This window comes from Schistocerca gregaria, chromosome 3, assembly GCF_023897955.1.
Source record: "Schistocerca gregaria isolate iqSchGreg1 chromosome 3, iqSchGreg1.2, whole genome shotgun sequence".
Classification (NCBI taxonomy): Eukaryota; Metazoa; Arthropoda; class Insecta; order Orthoptera; family Acrididae; genus Schistocerca; species Schistocerca gregaria.
In genome coordinates, this window is record NC_064922.1 from 929,732,577 (window position 1) to 929,754,723 (window position 22,147).

The 22,147-nt window shown below is 41.2% G+C and overlaps 1 protein-coding gene across 1 annotated transcript in view; it reads right to left on the bottom strand.

The window, feature by feature from the left end:
- LOC126355813 (protein Skeletor, isoforms B/C) overlaps positions 1-22,147 on the bottom strand; it is a 647,689-nt gene that overhangs the window by 63,455 nt on the left and 562,087 nt on the right. Inside the window, exons 8-9 of the mRNA XM_050006254.1 lie at positions 12,823-13,026; positions 6,515-6,651 (exon numbers count right to left, since the gene is read on the bottom strand). Coding sequence (XP_049862211.1) covers positions 6,515-6,651; positions 12,823-13,026 — 341 coding nt within the window. The remainder of the gene's footprint in view (positions 1-6,514; positions 6,652-12,822; positions 13,027-22,147) is intronic.

Below are 22,147 nucleotides of genomic sequence, written 5' to 3' on the forward strand. Positions count from 1 at the left end.
TTATTACCTTATCCCCTTCCCTTAGCAGTATGATATTCTGCATTTGTTAGCCTCTCCCCATTTCTTTTTTTTATAATATCCCAGACTGCTTTGCTTTTATTCTCTGTATTATATATTATTTTGTCATTAATTGACTTTTTGCAGCAATCAACACCTTCCTATAGATCTTTTTGTATCTATGATAGAAATTTAAGAATTCTGCATCATTGCGAATCTTTTCCATGTAACTGAGGTGTTTAAGTGTTTGGGAGGACTTTTTAATACCTGCTGTTATCCATCTGTTTTTGTGAGATGTTGATACAGACATGCATACTTTTGGAAATGCCTTTTCAAAGTTCAATCTGAACAATATGGAGAATTTAGAGAATTTCATGTTCACTTGGGTTTCCTTGTACACTTCATCTCAGCTTTGTTTTTCTAGTTCATCTGAAAAATCTTTTATTTTGATATCTGATGGATGTCATTTGTAGGCTTGTAGTTTAGAGAATGATTCGATGCCTGATATTACTGTTATTATTTGACAGAGATGGATTTTTCCCTGACCATATTTGTGGCCACATAGTTACTGATGCAGTCATTGTTGTAAACTTTGTTGCACAATTGATCAATAGGGACATGCCAAAACTTTGAAGGATGTTTATGAAGGTGCTGCTGGGTGCATTTATGATATCACTGTTGATGTTAATGTCCCCACACAGAATTATGTTGGCCTTTGTACTTGAGACTTTATCTAGAACATCTGTTAATTTATTGAGAAAAGTGTTCACACTACCACTGGGAGATCTATATACACACAAAATGATTAATTTCTTGTGATATGAAGCCCTGTTAATACAATAGCTCATATTTCAATGTGCTTGTCTTCACTTATTGTACTGAAGTCATCTTTATTTGAACTGTGTTCCTTTTCTGATATAAGTGCATGGTCCTCCACCCCTTGAAGTAATCCTGCAGTAAGAGTTTCCCCTTTCATACAATGGTAATATTAACATGTTGGATTTCTGTGTGTCCACACCAGTGCTCAGTAATACAAACTACTGTGCAGTTCAAAGATTGGAGCTCAACTTCTAATAGTTGTATTTTATTTTATATTGATTGCATGTTTAGATGGAGGATTGTTAAGTCTGTGAAATGCCCCATGTTACTCTTTCCAATGTTTTGTTTTTCTTTGTGACATCTGGTATGTGTGATATTTGAAGTGTTAAAATCTGTCTTGTGAGTGATTGTTCCGTATTTTTTAAATTGCTGGAGATACTCTTTAGGCAAGGGAACCTGTTGTCTGGATGTATCCAAAAAAGACCCACTTTTCCTACATATGACAATAAGTATTTGACAATGTGTGGCCCGAGATCCACCCCCTATACTTTGACGAATATTAAGAAGAATAAGTACACGTTAGCAGTTCCCGTGAGAAGTTCCAGCAGTGTAACTTCCTTTGTAAGTATGAATCGACTACAAACTGAACAAGCTGCTGAAGAAGGGTTGTTTGCGTTTTGTACTTTAGAACATAGCCATTAAGTCACAGCTCTTATCATCAGAGAACTTTTTGAGAAGAAATTCACGCCTTACAAGACAAAGTGTGATTCAGTTTTAGTGAACGTTTTATCGCCATAAGCAATGGATGAAGTGCAATCAGAACTTAAGATGCTTTGTCCGTGACTATGATGGTTGGTGCATAAAATCACAAAAGTTTAAAATTAGTCCAGATTGTAGTCAGTTACGTCACTACCACCAAAGGTATCCAGTGCAAAATAATCACTTTTCAGAACATTTGTGGGGAAACAGCAGAATAATTAGCTAGGAATCCTGGGAATCTCAAGAAAACATAATTTAGTCGACAAGATCATCGTGTTTTGTGCAAGTAAATGTAACACTAATTTTGTACGGTACAAGAGGGCTAAGTGAAATAACGTTTATTCCAGATTGAGCAAAATCAGCATTCCGGGTATTTGTCATGTAGCACATGTGATGATACTCAATTGTGTATAAACAACTGCAGATATTCGTCCTATTGATATAGAAACTGTAGTAAATGAAATATTTCTGTATTTATTCTGTGCATGCGGATGAACTGAAATGATTTTGTGATTTTGTTGATACTCAATACAAGGAGGTTGTGTGTAGTGTTAACATCAGATGATTGTCACTGTTGCCATGAGTTACAAGACTTATTGATATGTGTGAATCTCTAATGTATTATTTTATGTCAGAGGATAGTTGTCGTACATCGCTAAAACAGTTTATTTTGTGAATCCACATCGCTTCTTTGGTTTCATTTCAAACAAAGCTAACTAAAAATGTTTTCACATTCAATCCAAAGGTTGGGAAGAATCAAAATTTCTGCTGTTGAATGAGTTGATAAACTAGAATTACTTGAAGAGAAAATAACTGAAAAGAAATGAAAGTTTCAAACTTCAGTTAGTTCTTCAATGTAAATTAATTCAGAAACTGAAAGTGTTTACAATCAAACAAAATACGCAACTATTACAAATTTATTTTATGACATTTCTGCTAGCTGCTTAGAAAGTGAGTTCTTCTGGTATCATTTTGTTGCATAGGCCTAATATTGAAAATTTCTATATCAAGTTCAACGATTCAGGTAAATGAAGATAATTAATTCTTCGGTGAGTTAGGGCACGTAAACAAAACTGTTTCTAGAAACTTGAAGAATGGGAAAAAATAATGCGGATATTGGTAATAGATGGTGTGAAGTATTCCACGTATTTAAAATGTAGACATTTCATGTATAAATATAGGGCTACCCGTGTGTTTAGCTCTTGCCGTGCCAGACAAGAGTCTTTTGAATTGGTAAATCTATTTGGCCTGATGAAACAACTGTTTTACTTCTGAAACTGTTCAAGCAATCGCAACCGTTAAGACTCATTTTCAGTACGTTAACTGTAAGGAATTCTAAAATCTGCTATTAAGCAATCCAAAACTCTTGCAAGTTATCAGGTTTTCTCATAAGTAGCGTACAAAGTTAATAGTGATTTTCGTGGATCAGAAGCCAAAAGTTCATATTCAGCAAGTACTTCTTGTCTGTGATAATACTTACTGTTTTTTTATATATTTTAAATTTTGGTAGAATTCTTGGAAAAACTTGTTCCATTGGAATGCGATTCAGTATTATGATATGCCTGTTTTTAAGTGCACTGTTAAAATAAATGTCTGTCTGCGTGTATAAACGTGTTTCCGTTGTCTCATTAAAGCAGTACTGACATACATGAGGTATGCCTTCTTCGTAAGTAGTGCCCAGTTTTACCCCGTTTTTTCATTTCTGTTTTCAGAAAAGTCCCGTTGTTTACATAAAAAAATCTGATCACCATTATGTAAAGATATTTTATCTGCCACATCCAGTTTACAAATGCTTTCCGCTTTTTCGCAGCATCTGCCTTAGAAATTCAATGAGAAGTCTGGAAAACTAGGCCTCTCCTTAAAAAGTTTCTCATAATGTCAAAGGACTGTTTGCAAGTTTGGAGACTAGTATACCTCCTGAGGGTATATGGTAGGGTCAGTACTGAGGTGCCTTATCAGCAAAACTTCAAATTCCATTTGACTACTTCTCACGTGAGCTGGACTTGATGGGCATCTTCCGTTAATCCAGTCAGGTCTTTCTTAGATAAGCACTGTACTTGTCAGGTAAATAAATAAGTTCGAGAGTTTTGCTATAATATAAGTGAAGAAGCAGCACACTTATTTTTATACTGACAATGGGCTTTCTCATAACTATTGGTAAGTCTCGCCCTCAGTTACTAGTTTAATAATACGGCGTTTTAACATTGCGCAACAATTCCAGCTGCATTAGAATGTTAGTGAGACGTATACCTGTAAACTCTGCTGTGTTTACACAAAAGAAGCAGATGTTGACACAGCAGCAAGAAAAGTAACGTATTACTCAAAACTCGACTCAGTCCTTCATGAATCCATGTCTCTTTAACTACATTCTTGGTATGGCTGACAACTTGAGACCAATCCTGTGATGTAATATTTGCAATGGCTTCTTTTGCCAGCATTTCAACCTCGCCTAGCGTAAATTTCTTGTTCTTTTTTGCCACATTGCTTTTCACCTATGCCATATATTCTGAGTCGGACTTAAATGAGCATGATGCGGAGGAAGCCTGTTTAAACTGTGCTGTTTAGGGTAAGCCATTTTCACGACCTGATAGCGTGGAGTTTTTAGCTTGTACAGAGCTACAAGTTCCATTAACTTCGCCTTATACAAGCTAGGTTCAACTTTATCCAATCGAACATTACTTTGTATCCAGAGAAAAATAACCGCTTTCCTCCGCTGCATTGCTGGAGCTATATCCATCACAGCCGAGTGGTACTGCGTGTTTTCTGTTACTATTGCCGAATTCGGAGAAAGATATTGCGACGGAACATTATATTCACAGCAGGGGAACGTGTTCTTGGACGCCCAATTATAATGCGAATCTCGTGTTCAGATATGCTTCACTGTTATTATTAATGCAGCGACAGAACGGATACTGTAGACCACTTCGACGCCAGAAAATGTCACTTTACAGCGTCAGCTAATGAACGTAGGTGCCTCTAATGCGTGACACCACGTGGTACTACTCTTTACCCACGGCGTGGCAATAGCGGCGCTTTACCAACCGAACTGCAGTCAGCGTGGTAGGGGAAACCAGGCTAGCCAATGGTGTTACCTGGGCAACGGCATCATATCACCTACGCTGAGCCAAACGTCAAAAGTCGCAACTAATTTTAAACGCACTATAGTACAGCACATTGGATGCACGTTTGCATGCTTACATCCAACAAAATGGTTCAAATGGCTGTGACCACTATGGGACTTAACATCTGAGGTCATCAGTCCCCTAGAACTTAGAACTACTTAAACCTAACTAACCTAAGGACATCACACACATCCATGGCCGAGGAAGGATTCGAATCTGCGACCATAGCGGTGGCGCGGTTCCAGACTGAAGCGTCTAGAACCGCTCGGCCACAGCGGCCGGCTTACATCCAACATTCTGGGGGTTACACCTGTTGTTAACGTACCAGCATTTCACATTTGCAATGGCTTATCTGGCGCTTACATGAACTTGTGATCCTGCAACGTTAATTGATTAGATATGTTAGCTATTTCTGAAATTTCATTACTCTACATTAATTATTTTTTTGGCGTTGCGATTTTTGTTCATCAGTGTAATAAACAATTTAATTACCTTTTTCCCCTGTGTCTCATTACAATTAGACTGCCCCTCGTACATATCAATAATGGTCAGTTCAATTTGTAATTTGGTATTATAAGTAACTTCTGTGTTTATATGTTTTAGCCCTTCTATCCCCATGCAAACCCAGTTATATCAACATAGTATAAAATGATTTTCATGCAAACAGAACTAATAATTGTGACGATCCCTCAAGTGTGGCTTGCACTGAACCTGCATCACTGCCGGTAATAAATTGAAATTGTGAGAAACACAATACGAGTCAAAAGTAATTTTGTAATTCTGACACACCATTGTCGACACAATAAGAATTACTAGGCAAGTTACCTTTATAGCAGAAGCTGCCTCAGCAGTCATTAGCAGAGTGACTGGAGTGAAAAAATGGTTCAAATGGCTCTGAGTACTATGGGACTTAACTTCTGAGGTCATCAGTCCCCTAGAACTTAGAACCACTTAAACCTAAATAACCTAAGGACATCACACACATCCATGCCCGAGGCAGGATTCGAACCTGCGACCGTAGCTGTCGCGCAGTTCAAGACTGAAGCGCCTAGAACCGCTCGACCACTCCGGCAGGTGGCTGGAGTGACAAGCTGTGGTTGGTTTTAGAGGTACAGCTGCGCGTCACTTCAGATGACTCAGTATTTTTGTTTCTGCGTAATGATTCTGTGGCAGTACTAAAGGCAGCGCTATTAGAGTGCATCCTAAAGAAGTGTTTATTTAGGTACGCTGGCCGAGGTGGCCGAGCGGTTCTAGGCGGTACAGTCTGGAACAGCGCGACCGCTAGGGTCGCAGGTTCGAATCCTGCCTCGGGCATGGATGTGTGTGATGTCCTTAGGTTAGTTAGGTTTAAGTGGTTCTAAGTTCTAGGGGACTGATGACCTCAGAAGTTAAGTCCCATAGTGCTCAGAGCCATTTGAACCATTTAGGTTAGTGATTAGTAATAAACAAACATTACATAATTTTTGACTATAGCGTATTCTGAGACATCATATGAAGCTGTTGATCTGCAACTTCGGATGAAATTATATCAAATGGTTCAAATGGCTCTTAGCACTATGGGACTTAACATCTGAGGTCATCAGTCCCCTAAACTTAGAACTGCTTCAGCCTAACTAACCTAAGGACATCACACTACCCGAGGCACGATTCGAACCTGCGACCGTAGCAGCCGCGTGGTTCCGGACTGAAGCGCCTAGAACCGCTCGGTCACAACGGTCGGCCGATAAGTATATCCACGGGAGTTGCAGATTTGGAAGTCTACTGATGGGACCTCGATTATATACCAGAGAATAAACGAAGGTCTCAGAGTGCAATACCTGCGGTCTTGTCCGTGGGCGCATGCGCATTGGCTTCTTTGCGCGTGTTGAGTGGCCCGATTGCAGCGATGACGGAGATAGCGCCCTGCGACGGGATGGCACGGTCGTGTACCGGCTCGTTGGTGCGCAGAGGTCGCCTGTAACAGGATATGAGCACACGTGTTGCGTGTATCACCTTTTACTTCAATGTACACCCGCTTAGTGAGCAACAATCGTGACCAGCTACACACCACAACGCGAAGCGAACCAGCGAGTTTTGCGATCACCTTTTAACACAAATAGCGATAGCCCTTTGAAGATGTTGACTGCAGTACGCTCTTTAGGATTTTGAATGCAGTAGGGATAAAATACAAGGAGCGAAGGTTATACAAAAGTTGTGCAGGAAGTACAAATCAGTTACAAGAGCTGAATGAAATGAAAAGGAAGCAATTACAAGAGTTGAATGAAATGAAAGGGAAGCAATGGTTGAGAAAGGAGTGAGACGAGATAGTGAGCTGTCTCCAATGTCTTTCAGTCTGTTCATTGAGCAAGCATTAAAGGAAACCAGGGAGCAATTTGGAAAAGGAATTAAAGGTCAGGAAGAAGAGTTCGAAACTTTGAGCTTTGACGACGATACTAACTTTGTGAGACACGGCAAAAAGAGTTGGAAGAGCTGTTTAACAGATAGATAGTGTAATGAAAACATACAAATCACTTGGTATGAGGAGCAAGAGCAGCTATGATGATACATTTCAAATAATCAAAAACAGCAACAGCTGTGTCAAAATGTTTGATTAATCACGACTTCTGCAGGTAACACTTCTTAACAACACAGGCACTGCAATAATGTACCGCTTCTAGGATTACTTGAAAACGTTCCCTTTGCGAAACATTGGGAATTAGGTCGTGCATGAAGGGGCGCCGGCAGTTTTACTGCTGACGTAAGACGACTGGTAACGTTCCTATATGATCCAAGATGGATACGTCGGGCAGAGCCTGTACATTGGCCTACAAGATCACGTGTCCTTAATTTCGCAAAGGAAAAGAATCCACCAAAGGTCTACAATTTCTTCCCGAACTTTACTTAATCTACAAATAAAGTTGGGGAAAAATTTAACCTATTTGGTGGATACTTTTCCTCCACGGAATGGGTAACACAGCTGCAAACCAGACCTAGATATTTGTGTCTGGAGTCTCCTTAAAAGAGAAATTTGCCACACTCCCAATGATATCATTGAAGAACAGGAGCAGTGAATTGTGTCGTTTTGTGAAGCTTTACGAGATGATCTGCGCGTGATAATTCATAGTTCTTTGCAGAGACGGGTGGATTATTGATTGTCAATGCGAGGACGGCACGTGGAACACGTCCTTTAACAGGTACGAGCGTACAGTAAATTGTAACATATAACTTGTGGAAGTAGTATTGTATTTCTTTTTAAGGTAGGCTATGGGTGAATTTCTAGCCTAATTAGATTTACAATTGGCAGTCCTCTCGCAAACGTTTTCTCTGCACGCCAATGTATACTCGAATGTTTTTGTTTCTATTTCACTATGTAAGAAGAAATTATTTGTTAGTATAATAACACTTAATGAAAAAAATGACCTGCAGAACACGAAATTGACCAAAGATATGTCCAACAATAGTTATTTTTAGAGTGATGTAGGATATCCTTGTTTTGAGAAGATCTAAAATAAAAGTAAACTGCTCATTCATTCACTTCGATAAATAATGGCCAGGCGTTTCCCACGGTCATATTTTTTCTTAGTTTTATCTCCCTTTTCTTTGGTAGTCCATAGAACAAACGAGCATGATACTTAAGAAGACATATGGAAAATCTGATGTAATAATTTTTACTTACTCACTCACTGCATGTAGCAATGTTCGTCTACAGGCTTTTGACCGATGGTGACTGGAATGTATGTTGTAACGGAAAAAAGATATCTTCTAAACGTTATAATTACAATTTAAGAATTTTTAGATTTTTTATTTCTGTTGTACTGTGAATCCTTACTTGTTGCCAAATTTCACGATTATAGATCAAGGGGAAGTACCCTATAGGTTGCGATGAGGGAGTTTTCGAGTATCAGAATATGTGACATAAAAGCCGTATTGTTTGACTGAACTGACTTAATAGCTTAAAGTTTTTACACAACCAAGGGAACATAGACCTTGGTAAGGGACATAAATTTGAATTTGATACTCCAACCTGTGCACCAGAAAAAAGGGTCTTAACAGACGGACAGACAAACAGATAGATAAAAAATGACAAAAAATAATTTTTCGTGTTACATAATTACAAATCAACAATTTTAGGATGTTTTCCTTTACTTATACTATGAAAGCTTGCTTCTTGCCAAATTGCATGACTGTAGGTCAACAGGGAGTACCCTATTGAAGGACGGAATTCAAAACTTAAGATCAACAAAAGTTAAGTTAAATTTTGTGTCCTGTGTGAAAGTATATGAGCCGTGGTAAAAATTTGTTGTTTTAAAGAGCGTGCCGTAGCGCGTAGTGTGAACCAGTCGCCCTACGTTTCTGGCGTTGGCGCCGCTGTGGCAATCGCAGCTTTGGTGTCTCCATCTGGTGGGAAAGGGGAAAGGTTGCCTGTTCACGTGCATTTAAGGGGCGCTATGAGCTCGCCAGTCGGGCAGTCTGTCAGTCTCAGGGAGTCTGGTCAATTGGTCAGCCGGCTCAGTGTGGGACAGTCAGTGTATGTCTGCCGTCCGAAGTGCCAGTATGTGTTAGGCCGCCAGTCTGCTCGAGTTTGTTCGGGCAACGGTCATTGGCGGTTGGATCGATCGGTTGGTCGGTCGCGCACTGGGACAAAGGATGACTTGTCCGTCATGAGCGTCGGCGCATGTGAGGTCGCCACGTGAGTCCAGTGGGCCGCGCCGTATAGCGAGGGGTAGTGACTTTGCTGCCGACACGAGAGCAACAGGAGTCAACCCACGACTTCGGTCTGGCCGGTGCAAGCTGCGGCGCCGTGAGACGGGAGATCGGCGCGCCTTCCTGCGTTCGTTGAAGCGCCTGGCAGCGGACGGTTCGGGAGAGCGATTTGGGGGTGTTGCGCCAGGTCTCCGCCAGGCATCACAGGTTATTAGAAGTTAAGTGTTTCGTGATATGTTGTTTTATTTACTTGTCAAATTATACATGTTTTCTTGGTTAGTCTCTCGTCCCCAGCTTGCTCGTCTGTCTCCCGTCCGCATTTGTTAGGCAGTTAGTGTCTGTCTGTCGGTCTGCCGTACGTTAATAGCTCCCTCTGTCATGTTTGTCGGATTCGGTGTTAACGAATTTATTGCTCAAGGTGTAAAGGCCGAATATCTCAAATGTGTTTTTATCTTGCCTGTCACCTTAACAGGCGGTATATGTATAGTGTAGAGCATTTTCGTACACGTTAAGTAAAACGGGATTTTATGGGTTTTTATTTAAATGGTCATTTTAGTATATAAAGTTGCCACCCTTCTACTGTACGAATTTTCTTTTAAAAGCAAGTTGCACTTTCGGTGGCAAGTTTTTTTTTTTTTTCTAATGCAAGTGTTTGGTGTTTGTACCATTTCCATCCCTCCTATGGGGTGCATAGTTTGTGTGTTTGTGTGAGTTGTTAAAATTTTTAGTTTAAAGTGATCTAGTATGTTCCAGATTTGCGCCAGTGTAGCCTTTCAGAGGTTGTTGTGAGGGGGTCGTAACTACGGCCATGTTAAAAGGGAGTGGCAAGGTTCTCAGCTCAAAAGCTCATACAGTTAAAAAGTTATTTCTGCCTCTGAATAAATTGTAACTTGATATTTGGAGGGTCCTTTCTGCTTATAATAATTTTTTTTTACAAGAGTGTTTTTAGGAATAAAATTTCCCTTTGTTGAACGAAATTTAATTTGTTTTCATCAGTTACTTACTGGCAACTACTTCCACGCTCGCATAGTGTCATTAAATGTGTTAATGTTTTTGATGAATCGCTAGTATTTTGTCGTTGTTTTCAGTCCTGAGACTGGTTTGATGCAGCTCTCCATGCTACTCTATCCTGTGCAAGCTTCTTCATCTCCCAGTACTTACTGCAACCTAAATCCTTCTGAATCTGCTTAGTGTATTCATCTCTTGGTCTACCTCTACGATTTTTACCCTCCACGCTGCCCTCCAATTCTTAATTTGTCATCCCTCGATGTCTCAGAACATGTCCTACCAACCGATCCCTTCTTCTTGTCAAGTTGTGCCACAAACTTCTCTTCTCCCCAATTCTATTCAATACCTCCTCATTAGTTACGTGGCCTACCTATCTGATCTTCAGCGTTCTTCTGTAGCACCACAATTCGAAAGCTTCTATTCTCTTTTTGTCCAAAACTATTTACCGTCCATGTTTCACTTCCATACATCGCTACACTCCATACAAATACCTTCAGAAACGACTTTCTGACACATCTATACTCGATGTTAACGAATTTCTCTTCTTCAGAAACGCTTTCCTTGCCATTGCCAGTCTAAATTTTATATCCTCTCTACTTCGACCATCCTCAGTTATTTTGCTCCCCAAATAACAAAACTTTTACTACTCGTGGGGCAGCAGGTGGAATAATTGTTATTAAATGTTCCTATTATTTATTTAATGCTGTTGTTTGCCGTTCTTAACACTGGCTCTCTAACTACAATATTGACAACCAGAAAATGATTAACAAAACGTGAAGCCTGTAATTAGAATTCGTAGTGCCCACTTCAACTGAGAAATACATTTATAGCTACAGCTTATCGCTCTGAGGAATTAGGAGATTGTGTGGGATTCATAATCAAAAACCATTCTCTCTAAAATGCTCACTATATTCTGAAAGTCACAGACCAAAAAGAATCCACACCATCAATCTACCAGAGCAGTTCAGAGTCTAGTGCACTGATGCCACTATAACTGTTCAAATTAAATGTTTAAGTGAATGCTCTTCATAATTTGAAGATAATGTTCAAACGCCACGCTAAATAATGGTAGAATGTCTGTCCCGCAGCAGCACCTGAAAATACGACATACGCAAACTGAAGATAGAGCATTAAAGTCATCCCAGAAGTAACACTTCACTTCAAAACGATTTCATGGTTACGCGTATACCAAGAAACTTATTACGGCATCCGAGGCTGTTTATATCAACGATACCGACGCGACGCGACTCCCGGCACAGGTGGTGCGCTGATCAGCGTCAGGAGAGAACTGGGGCCTTTCCTTCCTCGTGCAGCATTCTTGTATATAAAGCCGCGGTGCGGACGGCTAAGGGAACGCCTGATCAAATCCGCTCTCCCAACTAGCTGCTGGGTTGCTAATGCACCACTTTTAAGTTATCAAATAAATCATTGCTTCCTTTGCTGATGGCCGATGAAGCTCTCAATTTAAATTTGCAATCAGCACACAGGTAAGTGATCATAATAAAAGTCTGACGTGGCTAAGTCAAATATTTTGGGCGAGAGAATTAATTTCATTGCACTAGAGACAGCAGACGAACTCTGAACTTGCTCTTTGGAGATACGCTATAGCTATAGTTTTATAATTATTCAGTTGAAATTTCTCACATCTTTGATTATAGTGGATCTCCCTTCTATTTAAATTTAAACATCCTAGCTTTATTTATTCGCCTACTTAATCTATCTTGCTTCCTTAATTTTTAAGACAAAAACCAGAAAATCATGAATTTCAACTAAAATTTAATTTGTGTGATCCAGAATACTATTTCTACTAAATAATTACGCAAAAGGAATCTAAATATAAATTTTTAAGTTTCTAGCTCTCTTCTGTTGCACCAATGATTTTTACAGAAGAACGTCCAAATTTCGAAAATGGTTAAAGTTATTGAACTAATATTCAACACATACTGATTTAGTATTACTCCTGACATGCTAGAAACGTTTCAGGTTATTTACTTGATTTTTAAAGTATTGCGCAACATTTATGACTTCAGCGCTAGTTACAGCGGACTAGGCTGGCACACAATGGAAAGACTTAAGTGAATTTTATAATGCGTGAGTAGGCTGCTTCCCTACATACTTTAAGTGTGTCATTTCCTAATCTAATTCCCTCAGCATCACCCGACTTAATTCGACCACATTCCATTATCCTCGCTTTGCTTTTGTAGTAAATAAAGTAAATTCTCTAAGAAAAGATTTTGAAAGTAAATTCACGGTTCAGTATAGTTTATCCCGTGTCGGTTTTCGCTGTTAATTACGACACATCCTGTACGTGGGTCTCCGTTTGTGTGTGCCAGGGTCTCCCCCCGCTGCGAGTTAGCGTGTAACAATGGGACGCCGCGTAGGGCGCAGAGTGCGCTGCGCGGGATGGACAGAGGGCAGCGGCCGCAGAGCTCACTTGTAGATGACGGTGGTGACGCCGCGAGTCCGTCGCCCGGAGACGACGACGACGTCGTTGCGGCCGCCCAGCCGCTCGTCGGGGCAGACGCCGTTCTGGCCGTCGCACTGCGCCGTCGCCGACATGTAGTAGTCGTCGGCGCGGAACTGGCCCGTCGACGCGTCGTACAGCGCCACCACCACGTCGCCGCCCACCATGGTCGACCTGTGGGAACGAACAGACCGCGTCAGCGCTGCTTCTACATCTGCATCTACATGATTACTCTGCAGTTCACACTCAAGTGCTTGGGGCTGCATAAAATCCAGCAGTGGTGGCAGCCGAATCATGCTGTATACTTTATTACACCTACACGTAAACATAGTGGTAAATGTCCAAGATTAGTCTGTAATTCACACCTAAATATTTAGCAGTGGGCTATAAAGTCGGGTTTACACACGCAACGAAAGTATCGCCACAAGTCAAGTCATTCTGAAGTGGCGCTGTGAGCTACCGTTCACACGGGACGCCACAAATTCTTCGTAATTGCGCAGTTTGCAAAATGGCGTCACCTGTATCAGCTGATCAAACGGCTGTACATATTACTAAATAAGATGTTTTGGAAACGTAATAAATGTAAAAGATTGCTTACCAAAGTGTTTTTCGTCTCTCTTGTCTCGACTATATGTTTTAAGAACCGGTCTGCAGCTTCAAACCAAGCAAGGCTGGGTTTATAAATACCGTCTGTGGACGCACCCCTCTTAAGTGATTTCAGTACTTTATGTTCATTCATGTAAGCATTTCGAAAGCTTCGAATTTTTAACTTTGTAGCTACATTAGTTCCACGCACATATTCACCCATACTGTTTACTATTTCAATTAATGCAGCGTCTCTCAAATTTCTGTCTTTGTATGATTCGCTTTTGTGGTTCCCATAGGCATTCTCGTTCTTGATGAACCTCCAAGAATCTCGTAATTGTCGCTGTTGACCACTTTTTCGACATATTAATAGCAAACGCACAAACAAAAGCACTATCTGCGAACGAATACGTACTAGAAAGGTTTGAATCCAGCCGCGTGGTAGCAATCAAATGACTTTATTCGGTTGTGGAGAAGGCAAAATGGCGCAACCAAGTAGAACCAAGTTCAACTTTTTGTGGCGTGACAAACGTTGCGCTTCTTAAATGGCGCTATCGAAAACTAGGAGTTCACACATGCAACTACATAGCAACTGCATTTCGCCATTCGCAGTGGTGATACTTTTGTTGCCCGTGTGAACCCGGCTTAAGAACGACTTTCAGAGGGGAAGAGCCAAACAACTGGTAGAATGGGAAGTACCCTAAGCTATGCACTTAACAGTTGTTTTGCAGAGTACAGATGTAGAAGCAACAACAATCGTAAGCTAAACTCGCACAGCGGTATGCTCACGTGGTAGCTACCAAAAAAATTTTGGGTTGTACTGCACAAAACAGACGCCACAAAAACTTAAATTTTTACGTTTTTTTCTGTAACGTGCAAATACGGAGAACTCACAACGTAAATGGTAAGAAAATCACAATGACAATCGGGGAAGATGGAAGCAAGTGAGAAATAGTTCGTAGAAGTACATTAGATAACAGACGTAACGCTAATAAATTTGGTTCTGAACAGGTCGCGCCTTGATGAAACACAGCTTTTTTCTCTTTTCTGTCCCAACAAGTTTCGTTGGAGTGGGTCCTCTTATTTGTTTTCTATTAAATAACACAAATTTATTATCCGCTATACAAACAAAATTTGTTTTTAAGCAAAATATTCAAAAATTTGAAAGCTAGAATACATTTCTTGTACGACGTTAATAAGTGCTGTGATTTCTATGGCTTTCTATTCGCTTCGTTACACCTGTGTTTCAGCTACAGTTGGGTCTTCTATAACCACAGTGTACTTAATATAGATACATCATTTACATAGCAAATTTACGATGAAGACTGTAAACAAGTAACTGAGATATTTGGTTGAATCGGCAAAGTTTGAACGTAGGTGATTTACGGCCTAACCTAAATTTCACAGAATTCTGCTAACACTGACGTGGACGGCCTCGTACTTTATTATTCAGGGTCGATAGCCAATTTCCGCCCCATGCAGGTACCTTGTTCAAATCACTTTAATAAGTTGTTTTGATCTTCTGACGAGCATACTAGACGGCAAACATGTCATCTGTAAACAGTCTAAAGGGCTGCTCCTAAATCGTTTATATTTATGTATTAGGAATAGCAAAAGGCCTGTGACACTTCCTTGGGAAACCCCATCTATAGTTTCCGTTCCACTAGATGACTTAACGTCGGTAACTATGAATTGTGACCTTTCTGTCACGAAAAAAGACTTGCAGTTTGTCCGTGCTTCTGATCGGAACTTACGGCATTGCCTACATCTACATCATTGCTGTGCAATTCACACTTAAGTGCTTGGCAGAGCGTTCATCGAACCACAATCATACTATCTCCCTACCATTCCACTTCCGAACAGCGCGCGGGAAAAACGAACACCTAAACCTTTCTGTTCGAGCTCTGATTTCTCTTATTTTATTTTGATGATCATTCCTACCTATGTAGGCTGGGCTCAACAAAATGTTTTCGCTTTCGGAAGAGAAAGTTGGTGACTGAAATTTCGTAAATAGATCTCGCCGCGACGAAATACGTCTTTGCTTTAATGATTTCCATCCCAACTCGCGTATCATATCTGCCACTCTCTCCGCTATTACGTGATAATACAAAACGAGCTGCCCTTTTTTGCACCCTTTCGATGTCCTCCGTCAATCCCACCTGGTAAGGATCCCACACCGCGCAGCAATATTCTAACAGAGAGTGGCCTTGTTGCATGTTCTAAGTGTCCTGCCAATTATACGCCCCCTTTGGCTCGCCTTTCCCAGAATATTATCTATGTGGTCCTTCCAACTGAAGTTGTTCGTAATTTTAACACCCAGGTACTTAATTGAATTGACAGCCTTGAGAATTGTACTATTTTTCGAGTAATCGAATTCCAACGGATTTCTTCTGGAACTCGTGTGGATCATCTCACACTTTTCGTTATTTAGCGTCAACTGCCACCTGCCACACTATACAGCAATCTTTTCTATATCGCTTTGCAACTGATACTGGTCTTCGGATGACCTTACTAGACGGTAAATTACAGCATCATCTGCGAAAAACCTAAGAAAACTGCTGATTGTCACCCAGGTCATTTATATAGATCAGGAACAGCAGAGGTCCCAGGACGCTTCCGTGGGAACACCTAATATCACTTCAGTTTTACTCGATGATTTGCCGTCTATTACTACGAACTGCGACCTTCCTGACAGAAAATCACGAATCCAGTCGCACAGCTGAGACGATACCCCGTAGGCCCGCAGCGTAATTAGAAGTCGCTTGTGAGGAACGGTGTCAAAAGCTTTCCGGAAATCTAGAAAAACGGAATCAACTTGATCCCCTGTCTGCGTTGCACAAGAACGATGTTTTCTTCGTCCTGGCCGTAACGTGATAGTCGTGCCCTACGAAATAAAAGGAGCGCTCCCCGTCGAATGCGCTCTTATGGGAAATGCTAGTGCCCCAACCTCCAGATGTCAGGCACTCAGGTCGGTATGTCGATAGAGTATCAAGCAAAACTCCAATTTAGTTGGTACTACGAGGGTCACTCAAAAAGAAATGCACACTATTTTTTTAAAAAAATTCTGTTTTCTTTCTGGATGTGTGAAAGTTTTACAGTGTATAGATACATCCTTCCCACTGTGAACCATAACAGCCTTTTAAATAAAATAGAATTCTACGGTGTCACGGGCAGTGCTGCAAAATGGTTCGAGTCATACCTCGCTAACAGGAAACAAAGGGTGGCAATGAAAGGGACTAGTGAATTAAGTCATCAATCGTCATCAGAATGGGAAGAAATTACATGTGGTGTCCCACTAGGCTCCATCTTAGGGCCATTGCTTTTTCTTGTGTACATTTATGATCTCTCATCAGTTACACTGCCAGAAGCAGAGTTCGTTTTGTTTGCAGATGACAAGAGTATTGCAATAAATAGTATGTCGAGTGTAGTTCTAGAAAGATCTGCTAATGATATTTTCATAGATATTAATAAATGGCTTAAAGCCAACTCACTGACATTAAACTTCGAAAAGACTAACTATATGCAATTCAGAACCTGTAAGAGGTTTCCACCCAGCATATGCATAAAGTATGAAGAAGAGCAGATAGAAGAGGTAGACAGTCTTAAATTCCAGGGATTACAACTTGATAATAAATTCAGTTGGGAGAAGCACACCACAGAACTGCAGAAACGCCTTAACAAATCTGTATATCCAATTCGAGTGTTAGCAGACATAGGCGACATAAAAATGAAAAAGCTTGCATAGTTTGCCGACTTTCATTCCATAATGTCATATGGTATAATATTGTGGGGTAACTCTTCAAGTCAAACAAGTTTTCAGAGTCCAAAATCGTGTAATACGTATTATTTGTGGAGAAAATTCACAGACGTCCTGTAGAAACCTCTTCAAACAACTGGGTATACTAACTACTGTCTCTCAGTATGTTTACTCCTTAATGAAATTTGTCCTAAATAATATATCACTTTTTCCAACAAACAGCTCAGTTCATACATACAATACCAGGAACAAAAATGATCTGCACAAGGACTTAAAAGCACTTACTTTAGCTCAAAAAGGGGTCCACTACTCAGGAACACTCATATTCAATAATTTTCCAGTAAACATAAAAAATTCAGTTGCACATAAAGATCAGTTTAAAAGGAGCCTGAAAGACTTGTTTTCAACCTGTTCCCGTGAGTGGCGCCGTCACAGCATATCTTCAAGATGGCTGCTACACTTGACGTTCGTCAGAAGTAACGTGCTGTCATAGAATTCCTGTGCTGTGAAAACGAGAAAGTGGGAAACATCCACAAGCGGTTGGAAAAGGGGTAGGGAGATGCTGCTGTCGATCGCAGTACAGTTAGTCGGTGGGCAAGCAGGTTACGCGATGAAAGCGGGCACGGCAATACTGAGGATTGTCCTCGCAGCGGCAGGCCTCGTACTGCACACACTCCAGACAGTGTGCAGAGAGTTAACGAATTGGTGACTGCTGACAGACGCATCACAGTGAGCGAATTGTCACGCTACGTTGGGAAAGGGGAAGGAAGTGTTTGCAGAATACTGAAAGTGTTGGCATTAAAAATGGTTTGTGCCAGGTGGGTTCCTAGGATGTTGACAGTGGCTCCCAAAGAAACAAGGGAAACGCTATTCAGCGAACTTCTGGAAGAGTACGAGAAAGGTGGAGATGAATTTCTTGGAAGAATTGTGACAGGTGATGAAACACGGCTCCATCATTTTTCACCAGAGTCGAAGAGGAAGTCAATGGAGTGGCATCATGCAAATTCACCCAATAAAAAAAATCAAAACTATACCTTCTGCTGGAAAAGTTATGGCTACGGTGTTTCCCGAACGACACTTGCTTGTGGACATTATTCCAAGTGGAACCACCATGAATTCTGATGCATATGTGACCACATTGAAGAAACTTCAAGCTCGACTGAGTCGTGTTCGACTACATCGGCAAAAGCAGGATGCTTTGCTGTTGCACGACGGGTGCCCGGCCACATGTCAGTCAGAAAACCATGGAAGCGATCACAGATCTCGGATGGACAACACTGAGACATCCGCCTTACAGTCTTGACCTGGCGATAGACTAGTACTGTCGTGCTTCCGGTGCTAAAATCAACGCCGATAAATGCACCTTTGTGGACATTCGAGGATTCGACGCAGTTATTATACCTTGAGCGAAGCGTGCCGAAACCCACACCACTCTGGGGATGATTATCGACAAATGTCCGCTAAAAATGAATGCAAAAAATTGGAAGCAGGTCACCAATAAAATGCAAGGTGCCATCTATGAAAACAATTAGCGGTCCGTTAACATTCTCCAACGCATACGACTCCTCAGCAGTTATATATTCAGTAAAGCGTACTATATGGCCCAACTATTTCCAGTCCCCAAGATGCAGGCCAAACACGTGATGAAACTCTCTAATAGATTTATCTGGCAAGGGCATCTGTTCAAAGTGAAATTCACCAGGCTGACGTCTTCCAGACAGGCCGGCGGAATAAACATGCCTGACATTAACCGAAAGTGTACTGCGTTATATATTAAACGAATCACTCATTTGTTGGACAGGGAACCTCTCAGCGTAACCAGTTGGCTCTTCCGAACCTTACAACCCACCGATATGCATCCACCCATTGATGTAGGTGAAATACAATACAAACTACGACATGTCAAGCAGTTTTTCCTTGAAGTAAGCTGTATTGATGGACATTATTTCACGCAGGATTTACCAACGACGTTCCTGTTATTAAAAAGATGGACATCTCCAATAGTCCGGAATCCCATTGAACTTAAATACTCGAGTGTTCATTGGAAGGCAGTCTGGGACAACATAAGTTTAGCCGTCCACACTGCTGAAGTGCCGTCCACATGGTATAAAGTGGTAAACGATGTTATAGCCACTAATGAAAGGTTGCATAGAATCGTCTTACGTGACAGTGATAAATGAGTCCGCTGTGGTTTAGTCGACACCTTACGCCATCGCTTCACTTGTGGCGTTCATCTCATTAACTGGACATGGGTGCAGCAGAGGCTGGGCCTGATTACCCGCAGCAGCCCAGCCAGCCACTGCACCGACATCCTGCTCTGGCCGGACGTGAAACATTTTCCCACCACCAAGAATAACACCGTGATGTGGATGTTAGGACAATTTGTGACATATATCATTATCCACAATTGTGAAGATAATCTCATTAGTTTCGAGGCCTACATGAGAACGGCGCTCTGGAAGATGAAACGTTACCCAAATTTCAGGAAGATGTTTGCTAACATGTTAGACATAAATTTTGAAAAACAAGGCTTAGGGTAATTCTCGATGCCGGTAAGGACACAAATCACATGCAAGACTATCTAGCGAACAAAATACACAACGAATAAGGGGTTATACCAGTTTCTAGGACTACTCCCGACTTCTCAATGGTGTTATTAACTTCATTATAACGTTTTCATTAATTTATGTTCCTGTGCATCTCTTGTTATACGTTTGTGCGCTCCAAATGACTTTGTGTTTGAACAGTTATGAATCAAATGACAGAACTGTCATTCCAGTTAAGACAATCAATTATATATATGTTTGCGTTTCGGTCCAGTGTCTCTGTCTGGACTGAAGAGCCTATTGTCAGTTTACTATTTATGTTCTATTTTGTAAGTTACAAATGGCATTATATTGAAATGTGTTGAATCAGTTCCAGCACTTCAATAATTTGCTTTGTGCTTATGTACATATATGGTTGTTTTAATAAAGGAAAAAAGGTAAAAAAAAAAATTCACTCTCCGAGGGTCTGTCAACGTCCACAACTGCAGAATTTGGGCTACCGAAAATCCTAGAACTGTCGCGGAGACTCCATTGCACGACGAGAAAGTCGCGGTATGGGTTGGATTTACGACATCTACCTTTATTGATTCTGGTTTTGTAACTGCTACCGTGACGGGTGAGAGGTACGCCACTATGTTACAGAATCGCATCATCCCCAGCCTGGCTGATAAACACCTGCTGGACCGTACGATGTTTATGCAGGATGGCGCTCCACCCCATATTGCTAGACGCGTGAAAGATCTCTTGCGCGCGTCGTTTGGTGATGATCGTGTGCTAAGCCGCCACTTTCGTCATGCTTGGCTTCCCAGGTCCCCAGACTTCAGTCCGTGCGATTATTGGCTTTGGGGTTACCTGAAGTCGAAAGTGTATCGTGATCGACCGACATCTATAGGGATGCTGAAAGACGACATCCGACGCCAATGCCTCACCATAACTCCGGACATGCATTACAGTGCTGTTCACAACATTATTCCTCGACTACAGCTACTGTTGAGGGATGATGGTGGACATATTGAGTATTTCCTATAGAGAACATCATCTTTGCTTTGCCTTACTTTGTTATGCTAATTATTGCTATTCTGATCAGATGAAGCGCTATCTGTCGGACATTTTTGAACTTTTGTATTTTTTTGGTTCTAACAAAACCCAATGTCAATCCAAGCATGTGTGTCAGTTTGTACCTCTCTATCTACATTATTCCGTGATTTATTCAGTTTTCAAATTTATACTCACTTTTTGATAACCCAGTAGTTTCAGTGAAGCGCTGGGCCTTCATTCGGCAAGGACCTACACTTTCGCATTCACAAGACAGAATACAAAAGGAAGAAGAGAGTGAAGAAGAAGAGAAGGAATGTCATAGCAAAGATGATACTTTTCCAAAGAAGAAGCGGCCCATAACTCCAAAGCCTATGCCTTCACAAACAGCAAGAATGATCCATGCCATGAACCTACCCAAGATGATGAAAAAAACACAGAAAAGTCCTTTCAGGTGTGATTTGCCTGGATGTAAGGGTTTCACATTTGCGCGCTACACTAAATGCAAAAGGTATCTTTCTTTCAGAGAAAAAAAAGTACTGTTTTCTGCATTAAAAAGTGACGCAGTAGACCATCTACGTACGCACGTCGTCCAACATTAAGAACACCGCGCAACAAAAGTTGCGCATTGTCCGAACAAGAGCACATTTTCTGAGTCTCCTGCTGACACGTTTCTGTTCCCCCTACGGACGACAGGTGCAACAGTGTATGGGAGTGAAATGGGGCGGCAACTGGAAATGTACTTCACAACTAAAGTACGCGAGACCGTCCATTCTTGCAACTTGAGTAAGATGCACACAGATTCATTGTAGAATTCTGGCGATATGTGAATCAAATGCAATGGCGCGTCCAGTCATAATGAAATGTTGCCAGCTATTTGACCAAAACCACACAGATATCGGATACGCACGACAATGTCGAGGAATTGACAATTTTCCGACGATCATGACGTTCATAGAGCGGTTCTCGAACGGCTTCGTCACCAAGGGGCAGATTTCTATGATGGTCCTCCACCATAGAAATCCGCCCCCTGGTAAAGGAGCCGTTCGAGAACCGCTGTGCGCAAGGTTTACAGAACAACTTCCGTGAATTTGGAAGATAGGAAAAGCGGTATTGGCGGAAATAAAGCTGTGCGGCCCTGTCGTGTGTCATGTTTTTAAGAACCAAGTCGGGAGAGCGGCTATTTGCAAAAGGCAAAGGTTTTAGGTTCGAGAGCGTGCGGCACACACACCTTTAATTATTAAATGTTTTATCCATCAAAGCCGTGGATTTGGGACGTTAGTGGGGCTCAATAAATAAACAACAAATGTTTAAGGATGTAATGGAAGATAGATTTCATAGTGAACTTCCCGACGTGAGCCCGAAGCGTATC